This window comes from Boleophthalmus pectinirostris, unplaced genomic scaffold (assembly GCF_026225935.1).
Source record: "Boleophthalmus pectinirostris isolate CB_2022bp ecotype Guang Dong unplaced genomic scaffold, ASM2622593v1 HiC_scaffold_11, whole genome shotgun sequence".
Taxonomy (NCBI): domain Eukaryota; kingdom Metazoa; phylum Chordata; class Actinopteri; order Gobiiformes; family Gobiidae; genus Boleophthalmus; species Boleophthalmus pectinirostris.
The window spans coordinates 23,395,319-23,408,237 of NW_026570994.1; the positions used below are offsets into that span (position 1 = coordinate 23,395,319).

The 12,919-nt window shown below is 44.7% G+C and overlaps 1 protein-coding gene across 1 annotated transcript in view; it reads right to left on the reverse strand.

Moving 5' to 3' along the window:
- Positions 1-11,657: 11,657 nt before the first annotated feature.
- The window catches only part of LOC110170889 (fibroblast growth factor 14-like), a 39,687-nt gene continuing 38,425 nt past the window's right edge, over positions 11,658-12,919 (reverse strand). The window contains exon 5 of the mRNA XM_055163829.1: positions 11,658-11,800. Coding sequence (XP_055019804.1) covers positions 11,658-11,800 — 143 coding nt within the window. The remainder of the gene's footprint in view (positions 11,801-12,919) is intronic.

Here is a 12,919-nt window from a genome sequence, read left to right on the forward strand (position 1 = left end):
GGACTAAACTGGGTCTAAACCAGGATTAAAAAAGGACTAAACCGGGTCTAAACTGGGACTAAACCCGGACTAAAAAAGGATTAAACCAGGACTAAAAAGGGACTAAACCAGGACTAAACTGGGACTAAACCGGGACTAAACTGGGACTAAACCAGGACTAGTAAAGGACTAAACCGGGTCTAAACCGGGTCTAAACCAGGACTAGTAAAGGACTAAACCGGGTCTAAAAAAGGACTAAACTGGGTCTAAACTGGGTCTAAACTGGGACTAAACTGGGACTAAACCCGGACTAAAAAAGGATTAAACCAGGACTAAAAAGGGACTAAACCGGGACTAAACTGGGACTAAACCAGGACTAGTAAAGGACTAAACCAGGACTAGTAAAGGACTAAACTAGTAAAGGACTAAACTGGGACTAAACCAGGTCTGAACCAGGGACTAAACCAAGAGCTAAACCAGGACTAAATCTGGTCTAAACCGGGTGTAAACCAGGACTGAAAAAGACCAGAGACTGAACCAGGTCTTTGAATCTGCAGCTTCAACGCAACATTTGGAAAAACAAATTTGGACTTGGAACCAAAACTGTGCAGAGGAAAAATCTGAACCAACATGAAGATCAGAAGAGAAGCTCGAGGAAGTTCATGAAAACGTCTGGTGACGCCGAGAGTCTGAAAGCAGAACGAGTTTAAAAAGCCAGATTCCTCCAGTGGCGGTTTGATGTTTCTTCAAGTTTCTGGAGCCTTTCCACACAGAATTCATCAGGTTTTTGTGTCTTGTCTGATTTTAAAACCTGAAGGAGCTCAATCCGTGTTTCAGTCGTTTATTTGATTTCAAAATTAAAACCAAAAATGAGAAAACAACTGTTTTCTTCATTATTTGTCTCCAAAACCAAAATGAAAAAACTAAACACAACATTGTTTTTTTGGTTTTTGATTTTGTGTTTAAATGAAAAATGGAAAAAACAGATAACGGACTAAACCAGGACTAAACCAGGACTGAACCAGGACTGAACCAGGACTGAACCAGGACTGAACCAGGACTGAACCAGGACTGAACCATTTTCACTCCTCGTCTGGTCCTGGTCTGATCCCGGACCTGTTTTAGTCCTGGTTCAGTCCTGGTTCAGTCCTGGTTCAGTCCTGGTTTCAGTCCTGGTTCAGTCCGTTATCTGTTTTTTCCATTTTTCATGTAAACACAAAAAAACGAAAACTGAAAAAATGAATCATTATCTTTTTTTTTCATTTTGGTTTTGGAGACAAATAATGAAAAAATAGTTGCTTTTTCATTTTCTTATTTTTGGTTTTATTTTGAAAAACAAATAAATGAACGACACACAGTTTTATTTCCGATCGTTTCTTCAGGATTCGCTGCTCAGTCTTGGGTGAGTTTGAGCATCAGATTTAACACAGTAAATGATTCTGTTTGGGAGAAAACGACTCAACCTGAAAACACAACAAAAATAAAACATTAAATATAAAATATAAAATCTGTTTCTAAACATTCTGTGAAAATTTGATCTTATTTCAACAAGAATCATGCTTCAAAATTGTGTCAAAATGTGGTGGACTTGTGCTGGAGCTGTCCGTGGTGCTGAAGAGGTTTAGGCTGCAGTTCCTGTTCTCAAACACCAGGTGGCGCTGCTGCTCCGTCGCTCTTCTCCTGTAAATCCTCCACAACAAACGTTTGGACCAAAATCCACTTTCATTTCCGTAAATCTCCCGTTCAGACCCGGAGTCTTTAAAAGGAATTATGGGATTTTGAGTTTAAACGTCATAAACCTGATTAAACCTGTTTCATCACAAACGGACGGACGGACGAGTCTCTGCAGGGACAGGGTCAGACTCCGGCAGGTGCAGACAGGTGCAGACAGGTGCGGGCAGGAGCGGAGTGTGGACATAAAAGCCCCAGGTGTGACCTTTGACCCCTGGGTTGGAAGCAGCTGCAGTGCATCATGGGTAACGCCCCGAGGTGAAAACAAACAAAACAAAACTAGATGATAAAGAACAGAGACTAAACCAGGACTAAACCAGGACTAAACCAGGACTGAACCAGGACTGAACCAGGTCTAAACCAGGACTGAACCAGGACTAAACCAGGTCTGAACCAGGACTGAACCAGGACTGAACCAGGACTAAACCAGGTCTGAACCAGGACTGAACCAGGACTGAACCAGGACTGAACCAGGACTGAACCAGGTCTGAACCAGGACTGAACCAGGACTGAACCAGGACTGAACCAGGACTGAACCAGGACTGAACCAGGACTAAACCAGGACTGAACCAGGACTGAACCAGGTCTGAACCAGGTCTGAACCAGGACTAAACCAGGACTAAACCAGGACTGAACCAGGACTAAACCAGGTCTGATTTAGTTTGATTGTTTCTGTTTTTGACCTTTTGAGGCTCTCACACCTGCAGATGTTTTACTCTGGATCTGCGTCAGACGAGCGTGCACGAGAGGAGGGGCGTGCACGAGAGGAGGGGCGTGCACGAGAGGAGGGGCGTGCACGTGAGCAGGGGCGTGCACGTGAGGAGGGGCGTGCACGTGAGCAGGGGCGTGCACGTGAGCAGGGGCGTGCACGTGAGCAGGGGCGTGCACGTGAGATGAAAAAGGGCAGAGTTTGAAAATGTCAAAAAAAAAAAAACACTTATTACAGCAACAAGTCCCTGTGGAGACTAAACCAGGACTAAACCAGGACTAAACCAGGACTAAACCAAGGACTAAACCAAGGACTAAACCAAGGACTAAACCAGGACTAAAAAGGACTAACAGGGACTAAACCAGGACTAAACCAGGACTAAACCAAGGACTAAACCAGGACTAAACCAAGGACTAAACCAAGGACTAAACCAGGACTAAACCAAGGACTAAACCAAGGACTAAACCAGGACTAAACCAGGACTAAACCAGGACTAAAAGGACTAAACCAAGGACTAAACCTAAACCAGGACTAAACCAGGACTAAACCAGGACTAAACCAAGGACTAAACAGGACTAAACCAGGACTAAACCAAGGACTAAACTAAACCAGGACTAAACCAAGGACTAAACCAGGACTAAACCAGGACTAAACCAGGACTAAACCAGGACTAAACCAAGGACTAAACCAGGACTAAACCAGGACTAAACCAAGGACTAAACCAGGACTAAACCAAGGACTAAACCAGGACTAAACCAGGACTAAACCAGGACTAAACCAGGACTAAACCAAGGACTAAACCAGGACTAAACTAAACCAGGACTAAACCAGGACTAAACCAAGGACTAAACCAGGACTAAACCAAGGACTAAACCAGGACTAAACCAGGACTAAACCAAGGACTAAACCAGGACTAAACCAAGGACTAAACCAGGACTAAACCAGGACTAAACCAGGACTAAACCAGGGACTAAACCAGGACTAAACCAAGGACTAAACCAGGACTAAACCAGGACTAAACTAAGGACTAAACCAAGGACTAAACCAGGACTAAACCAGGACTAAACCAAGGACTAAACCAGGACTAAACCAAGGACTAAACCAAGGACTAAACCACTAAACAGGACTAAACCAGGACTAAACCAGGACTAAACCAAGGACTAAACCAGGACTAAACCAGGACTAAACCAGGACTAAACCAGGACTAAACCAGGACTAAACCAAGGACTAAACCAACTAAACAGGACTAAACCAGGACTAAACCAAGGACTAAACCAGGACTAAACCAAGGACTAAACCAAGGACTAAACCAGGACTAAACCAAGGACTAAACCAGGACTAAACCAGGACTAAACCAAGGACTAAACCAAGGACTAAACCAGGACTAAACCAAGGACTAAACCAAGGACTAAACCAAGGACTAAACCAAGGACTAAACCAGGACTAAACCAGGACTAAACCAGGACTAAACCAGGACTAAACCAGGACTAAACCAAGGACTAAACCAGGACTAAACCAAGGACTAAACCAGGACTAAACCAGGACTAAACCAGGACTAAACCAGGACTAAACAGGACTAACCAGGACTAAACCAGGACTAAACCAGGACTAAACCAGGACTAAACAGGACTAAACCAAGGACTAAACCAGGACTAAACCAGGACTAAACCAGGACTAAACCAAGGACTAAACCAAGGACTAAACCAGGACTAAACCAGGACTAAACCAAGGACTAAACCAGGACTAAACCAGGACTAAACCAAGGACTAAACCAAGGACTAAACCAGGACTAAACCAGGGACTAAACCAGGACTAAACCAAGGACTAAACCAGGACTAAACCAAGGACTAAACCAGGACTAAACCAGGACTAAACCAAGGACTAAACCAAGACTCAACTAGGGTCTAAATTACGTACTAAACCAGGACTAAATCATGTCTGAACCAGGTCTAATCTGGGGTCCAAACCAGGGTTTAACCAGGACTAATCCAGGGTTTAAACCAGGGTCTAATCCAGGGAACTAAACCAGGTCTAGTCCAGGTCTAAACCAGGTCTCAGATGCTGGTTTATTCCCGTGAGTCTGAGGTGTAATTGACGCGTACTGAGCGCGCTCCCTGAATACTGATCGTCCAATCACACGTCTCCGTCACAGCAGCTCGTTAGTCACCACGGCGACGGACACAGCATCCTTAACGAGCGGAAACACCCCCCCCCCCCCCAACAAACCTCCCTCCCCTCGTCTCCTCGTCTCCTCGTTAGGAAGGAAACATTAATTAAGAAACGGAGGCGAAATATGAGAGAAATATAAACCAGGACTAAACCAGGTCTAAACCAGGTCTAAACCAGGTCTAAACCAGGACTAAACCAGGTCTAAACCAGGTCTAAAACCAGGTCTAAACCAGGACTAAACCAGGACTAAACCAGGTCTAAACCAGGTCTAAACCAGGACTAAACCAGGTCTAAACCAGGTCTAAACCAGGACTAAACCAGGTCTAAACCAGGTCTAAACCAGGTCTAAACCGGGTCTAAACCGGGTCTAAACCAGGACTAAACCGGGTCTAAACCGGGTCTAAACCAGGTCTAAACCAGGACTAAACCAGGTCTAAACCGGGTCTAAACCAGGACTAAACCAGGACTAAACCAGGACTAAACCGGGTCTAAACCGGGTCTAAACCAGGACTAAACCAGGTCTAAACCAGGTCTAAACCGGGTCTAAACCAGGACTAAACCAGGTCTAAACCGGGGCTAAACCAGGACTAAACCAGGACTAAACCAGGACTAAACCAGGACTAAACCAGGTCTAAACCAGGACTAAACCAGGACTAAACCAGGACTAAACCAGGACTAAACCAGGTCTAAACCAGGACTAAACCAGGTCTAAACCAGGTCTTGACCTTGTCAGACATTAGGAGAATGTTGTGTGTTTTTTGTGCGTTTGTTTCATGAGAATCTAAAATAACCTGAACATTTCCCCCGAACACAAGAGCGTTTCCATGGAGACGGTAACCAGACACACACACACACACACACACACACACACACACACACACACACACACACACACACACACACACACACACACACAGAGACGAGCAGGAGTGTGTGTGTAGAGTTTTGTTCATATAAAGGTTTATTAATAATCATATTGTTGTTGATACAAGAGACACAAACTGTACACGACTCATTTGCATATTGATAATATCAGACAAAAAAGATTTACACCGAGTCAGAGTCAAATCCAGAACACTCCAGGTCCAGACTAATCCAGAACACTCCAGGTCCAGACTAATCCAGAACACTCCAGGTCCAGACTAATCCAGAACACTCCAGGTCCAGACTAATCCAGAACACTCCAGGTCCAGACTAATCCAGAACACTCCAGGTCCAGACTAATCCAGAACACTCCAGACCCAGACTAATCCAGGACACTCCAGACCAGACTAATCCAGGACACTCCAGGTCCAGACTAATCCAGGACACTCAGGTCCAGACTAATCCAGAACACTCCAGGTCCAGACTAATCCAGAACACTCCAGGTCCAGACTAATCCAGAACACTCCAGGTCAGACAATCCAGGACTCCAGGTCCAGACTAATCCAGAACACTCCAGACCCAGACTAATCCAGGACACTCCAGACCCAGACTAATCCAGGACACTCCAGGTCCAGACCTAATCCAGAACACTCCAGACCCAGACTAATCCAGGACACTCCAGGTCCAGACTAATCCAGGACACTCCAGGTCCAGACTAATCCAGAACACTCCAGACCCAGACTAATCCAGAACACTCCAGACCCAGACTAATCCAGAACACTCCAGGTCCAGACTAATCCAGGACACTCCAGGTCCAGACTAATCCAGAACACTCCAGACCCAGACTAATCCAGAACACTCCAGGTCCAGACTAATCCAGAACACTCCAGGTCCAGACTAATCCAGAACACTCCAGGTCCAGACTAATCCAGAACACTCCAGGTCCAGACTAATCCAGAACACTCCAGGTCCAGACTAATCCAGAACACTCCAGGTCCAGACTAATCCAGAACACTCCAGGTCCAGACTAATCCAGGACACTCCAGGTCCAGACTAAACCCAACGACAAAAAAACACTCAACAAAAAACTAACAAAAACGACTTTAAAACAAACCAAACTCTGAGCTTCTGTGATTCTGTGAGATTTAATGAAATGAACATGGACCAGAGACTAGACCAGAGACCAGACCAGAGACCGGACCAGAGACTGGACCAGAGACTAGACCAGAGACTAGACCAGAGACCAGACCAGAGACTAGACCAGGGACTAGACCAGAGACTGGACCAGAGACTAGACCAGGGACTAGACCAGAGACTAGACCAGAGACTAGACCAGAGACTAGACCAGAGACTAGACCAGGACTGGACCAGGGACTGGACCAGAGACTAGACCAGAGACTAGACCAGAGACTGGACCAGAGACTGGACCAGAGACTGGACCAGAGACTAGACCAGAGACCGGACCAGAGACCGGACCAGGACTAGACCAGAGACTGGACCAGAGACTAGACCAGGGACTGGACCAGAGACTGGACCAGAGACTAGACCAGAGACTAGACCAGAGACTGGACCAGAGACTGGACCAGGGACTAGATCAAGACTGGACCAGGACTGTTTGAACAGACCAAATTCTAGATAAAAGTCTCCATCAGTGTTGTGATTAATTTTAGAGATTTTATTTGTGGTAAAAAAAAAAAATTTGACCCAGAATCACTTTTTTTTTTTTTCCCCAGAATTTTGAGCTTTAAAATCTCGTCCAAAATATTTGAATTTTCTGATAAAATGACTAAATAAAATTGAAGTCCACGTGCTGAAAGAGCTCAAGCCCGACTAAACCAGGACTAAACCAGGTCTAAACCAGGACTAAACCAGGTCTAAACCAGGTCTAAACCAGGACTAAACCAGGACTAAACCAGGACTAAACCAGGTCTAAACCAGGTCTAAACCAGGACTAAACCAGGACTAAACCAGGTCTAAACCAGGTCTAAACCAGGACTAAACCAGGACTAAACCAGGTCTAAACCAGGTCTAAACCAGGTCTAAACCAGGACTAAACCAGGACTAAACCAGGACTAAACCAGGACTAAACCAGGTCTAAACCAGGTCTAAACCAGGACTAAACCAGGACTAAACCAGGACTAAAACCAGGTCTAAACCAGGTCTAAACCAGGTCTAAACCAGGACTAAACCAGGACTAAACCAGGACTAAACCAGGACTAAACCAGGACTAAACCAGGGGATACAGCCAGGTCCAATTCAGGTCTAATTCAGAACTAAACCAGGGATTGAACCAGGTCTAATCCAAGTCTAACTCAGGTCTAACTCGGGGACTAAACCAGAACTAAACCAGGACTGGACCAGGACTAAACCAGAACTAAACCAGGACTGGACCAGTGACTGTTTCATGTTTAAAATAAAAGTGCAAAAGTTTGAGGAGCTTCGATTTCAGATTCAAATGAACCAATTTTACATTTTAACATTTAACATTTTCTCTTTTTCTTTCCGTGTGTGAGCGAGTCTCTGACCCACACACACACACACACACACACACACACACACACACATACATACATACACACACACACACACACACACACACACATACACACACACACACACACACACACACACACACACATGACACACACACACACACATACACACACACACACACACACACACACACACACACACACACACACACACACACACACACACACACACACACACACACACACACACATACACACACACACACACACACACACACACACACACACACACACACACACACACTGAGACACACACACACACACACACACACACACACACACAGACACACACACACACACACACACACACACTGAGACACACACACACACACTGAGACACACACACACACACACACACACACACACACACACACACACACACACACACACACACACACACACACTGACACACACACACTGAGACACACACACTCTGGGTTAAATACAGAAGAAGAAACAGGTTAAATCACAAACTTCAGTCTGAACTTTGAGGAAACACGAGAGCCGCGTCCACGGCAACCGACCGACTGTTTCCATGGCAACCGAACTGATTCCTGAGGCAAATTAAACACTTTATATTTTTATGGAAATCAGAACTAAACCTGGACTAAATGTGGACTACACCTGGACTGAACCTGGACTGAACCTGGACTGAACCTGGACTAAAACAGACCTAGTTTTGGTCTAACATAGAATGAAAATCAAGACCAAAACCAGGTCTTATCTTCAGTCCAAACCAGGACTAAACCAGGATTGAAACCAGGACTAAACCAGTTCTAGACCAGGTCTGCGTGTGTGTTGATTTGTGGATTTTCAGAATAAGAGTCTGTTGTCGTGGACGCGGCGCAGAGGCACTAGAATCTACAGCTTTTACTTTGACAAGTCTCTGTTTCCTCAGACAGTTCAGTTTCACATTCAGACCTCGACGACTCGGGGTAAGAAACAGGCTTTAGGACAGAACCAAACCAGGACTAAACCAGGACTAAACTAGATCTAGACCAGGACTAAACCGGGTCTAGACCAGGACAAAAAACAGGATTAAAATGGTTATAAATTTCACACACGTTTCTTCTTTGACCCAGTTTTAGTCCACAGTGGATTCTCGAGACGACCACAGAAACAGAAGGTGTTTTATTCTGAAATGGCGTTCCTCTCTCATTTCCTTCATTTTATTTTGAAACTGTCTCTTCCTGAGTTCAGTTCTTCCTGTGGTGCTTCACAGTTTGTGGTTCGTTCCTCCGGTTTAACAGTGACGTCAGATTTGGATTTCGGAGGATTGTTTAGTGTTTTTTTTTTGTTGTTGTTTTTTCACAGTGAGAGGTTCAAACGGGGCGCAGGGTTTTTGGTTTTATTTTGAAAACGGTCAAATGCACTTCCTGTAGACGTAAAAAGAGGGATTTTCAAAATAAAAGAGCCACTGTAGAAATGTATGAAAGAAAAGTGTGAGAAGTGTGAGTAGAAAAGATAAGACCACGCCGAGAACTAAACCAGGACTAAAACTGGTCCAAATCAAGGACTAAACCCAGATCTAAACCAGGATTAAACCAGGTCCAAACCAGGGACTAAACCAAGATCTAAAACGGGTCTAAAATAAGTCCAAAACAGGACTAAATCAAAAACTTAAACCAAGATCTAAACCAGGATTAAACCTGGTCTGAACCAGGGACTAAACCAGGTCCAAAATAGGACAAAACCAAGATCTAAATCAGGACTAAAATAGGTTTAAGTCAGGTCTAAATTGAGATCTAAACCAGTTCTAATCCTAAAATGAACAAAACCTGGTCTACATTGGGACTAAACCAGAACTAAACAAAGATCTGAACCAGGTGTAAACCTAGAACTAAACCAAGTCTAATCCTAAAATTTAAAAACCTGGTCAATACAGGAACAAAACCAGGACTAAACCAGGACAAAACCAGGACTAAAATAGGTTTAAGTCAGGTCTAAATTGAGATCTAAACCAGTTCTAATCCTAAAATGAACAAAACCTGGTCTACATTGGGACTAAACCAGAACTAAACAAAGATCTGAACCAGGTGTAAACCTAGAACTAAACCAAGTCTAATCCTAAAATTTAAAAACCTGGTCAATACAGGAACAAAACCAGGACTAAACCAGGACTAAACCAGGACTAAATCCATGTAGTCGTGTTTCAGTCCAGGTTTAGTTCTTGCGTGTCTTGTCTTTTCTTGTCTTTTCTGTTTGAACGTCGTCTCCTCGGCCCAGACGCCGCCGCTCGGCCTTCTGGGTAATGTAGTGTACTGTAGTCTAGTGGAGCTCGTGGCGTTTGTGTAGCGTGTGGTGCATTGTGGGTAGTGTAGTTGGACCCTGTTTGACCCGAACGCTCCTTTAGGTTCAAGTATGGGGGGGAAGGCAACAGAAAAACTACAAACTCCTCGTCTGAGAACTACAGATTCTTCTTCTGCTGCTACTCCATGTAAACACTGACTGCTACGAGCTAATGCTACGTCCACCAGAGAGAGAGAGAGAGAGAGCGCCCCCTGCAGGACCAGACCAGGACTACAGCCCAGGACCACACCCAGAACCACACCCGGGCCTCCACCAGACAGCGCCCCCTGCAGGACCAGGACCAGAACCAGACCCAGACCCTCACAGAGAGAGCGCCCCCTGCAGGGTCACACCCAGACCTCCACTTCAGGTTCTTTTAGTTTGGACCAAGACTTTTACTGTGCTACAAACCAGGACTAAACCAGGACTAAACTAGGACTAAACCAACAACTAAACCAAGTCTAAACCAGGACCTAAAACAGAACTAAATCAAGTCCAGACCAGGGACTAAATCAATACTAAACCAGAGACTAAACCAGGTCTAAATTAGGACTAAACCAGAGACTAAACCAAGCCTAAATCAGGGACAAAATCAATACTAAACCAGGATTAAAACAGGACTAATGAATCTCAAAACAAAACTTGTTGAAAACATTTAAAAAGTGAATTTTCGAGTGAAATTTCCCTCAGATCTGTGTGGATTTTCTCGGTGGTTTTTGTAGCACAGGTTCGTTTCTCGCTCTTCTCTCTTCAGGTTTTTCTCTGGATCTTCTGCACAGTTTCAAACTTTAAACGTTCTGAAGCGTCGCCGTGACTTTGGGCGTCTGGTGAAAACACGACGCTCGACTCGGCTTCGATTGTCAAAGGAAAATCAAACCTTCAAACTCCGGCGACTTTTAGTCTTTAGTCTGTTTGGATCCGTTCAGTTTGGACCTGAGAGCTGCACCATCAAAAATATAAAAACCAGGACTAAACCAGGACTAAACCAGGACTAAACCAGGACTAAACCAAGGTCTGGATCATGTCAAAGTCTGGTCCAGGACTTGACTAAAGATTGTCAGAAACTTCTCTTTATTTTCAAACGGTTTCACAGATTTTTCGTGTAAATTCCTCGTGCGACTCTCAGACCCAAACCAAACCCGTCAGACTTCTCGATAAACCTTCTCTGCGCTCTGATTGGCTGTCATCACCTCGTCTCCTGCGCTCAGGCTCCAGATCCGTCCAATCGTGTGCGAGCGAGCAGAGGCCGTGACCTCGGTCCGGGCTCTGGTCGGGGGTTTTTTGGTCCCGTGCTCGTGTGTTTGTTTGTTTGTTGGGGTGTTTTTGGGGGCGGGTGGCGTGCGTTGCCCCGGGTTACGCCTCTGTTATGTGGGCGCGGTGCTCGGCGGGCACAGGGGCTTTCCTCCGTTGACCAGCAGGGGGCGGGGCGTGGCGGTCTTGGCGGAGGGGGCGGGCTTAGGCACGGTCTCGCCGACGTCGTGTAGAGACGGCTCCCGGTACATCGCCACTGTACAAACACAAACGCACAAACGCATAAAAACACAAACGCACAAAGGCATAAAAACACAAACGCACAAACGGCATAAAAACACAAACGCACAAACACAAAGACATAAAACACAAACGCACAAAGACATAAAACACAAACGCACAAAGACATAAAAACACAAACGCACAAACACAAAGACATAAAAACACAAACGCACAAAGACATAAAAACACAAACGCACAAAGACATAAAAACACAACACAAACGCACAAACACATAAAAACACAAACGCATAAAAACACAAAGACATAAAAACACAAACGCATAAAAACACAAACGCACAAACACAGATTTATATTCAGATTCATATTCACAGAAAACAATAAAACAAACACTTTAATTTAATTTCATTTGAATAACGACTTTAAAAACACAAGACATTTAAATAAAGACATTTTGTCTGTTGTAACTTTGTTTGAAACTCGGTGAAGTTTGTGTTTTTATATTAAATAATTATACATCATGGATATTGTGGATTTGTATTAAACTTTCACTTTATGTCAAATTTCTTTTGCAAATTGTTGCATATTTCTGTTTTCAACATAATTAGTGGTGATTTGAAACTACGACTCTGTGCTCAGTACTTTTGTTGTGTCCTTAGGCAAGACACTTGAGCCACATTGCTTCATATGCATCAGTCTGTCCCAGGGCAGCTGTGGCTACAGTAACAGAGAGTGGAGTGAATGAAGTACTGCAGTACTACTGTAGTAATAATACTGCATTAGTTGTGTACAGATCTACAGACGCTCAAAGTCTCTTCAGTCTCTGGTGTCACAGCCGCCCTGGGGCAGACTGACAGAAGAGAGGCTGTCAGTCTGCGCATCCAACCAACACCACCACATTCATATGAGGCAATGCAAGGGAAGTGTCTTGCTTAAGGACACAACCACAGCTTTTACCAGTGGTGCCTCCTGTGGCCCCTGATAATCCCAGTGATCTCAGACCAAGTCCAGACCCAGAACCAGAACCAGATCTGCTCAACCAAACATCTGAGCTCAAGGTTTGGAGACCGACACTACTACTACTACTACTACTACTACTGCTACTGCTACTGCTACTGCTACTGCTACTACTACT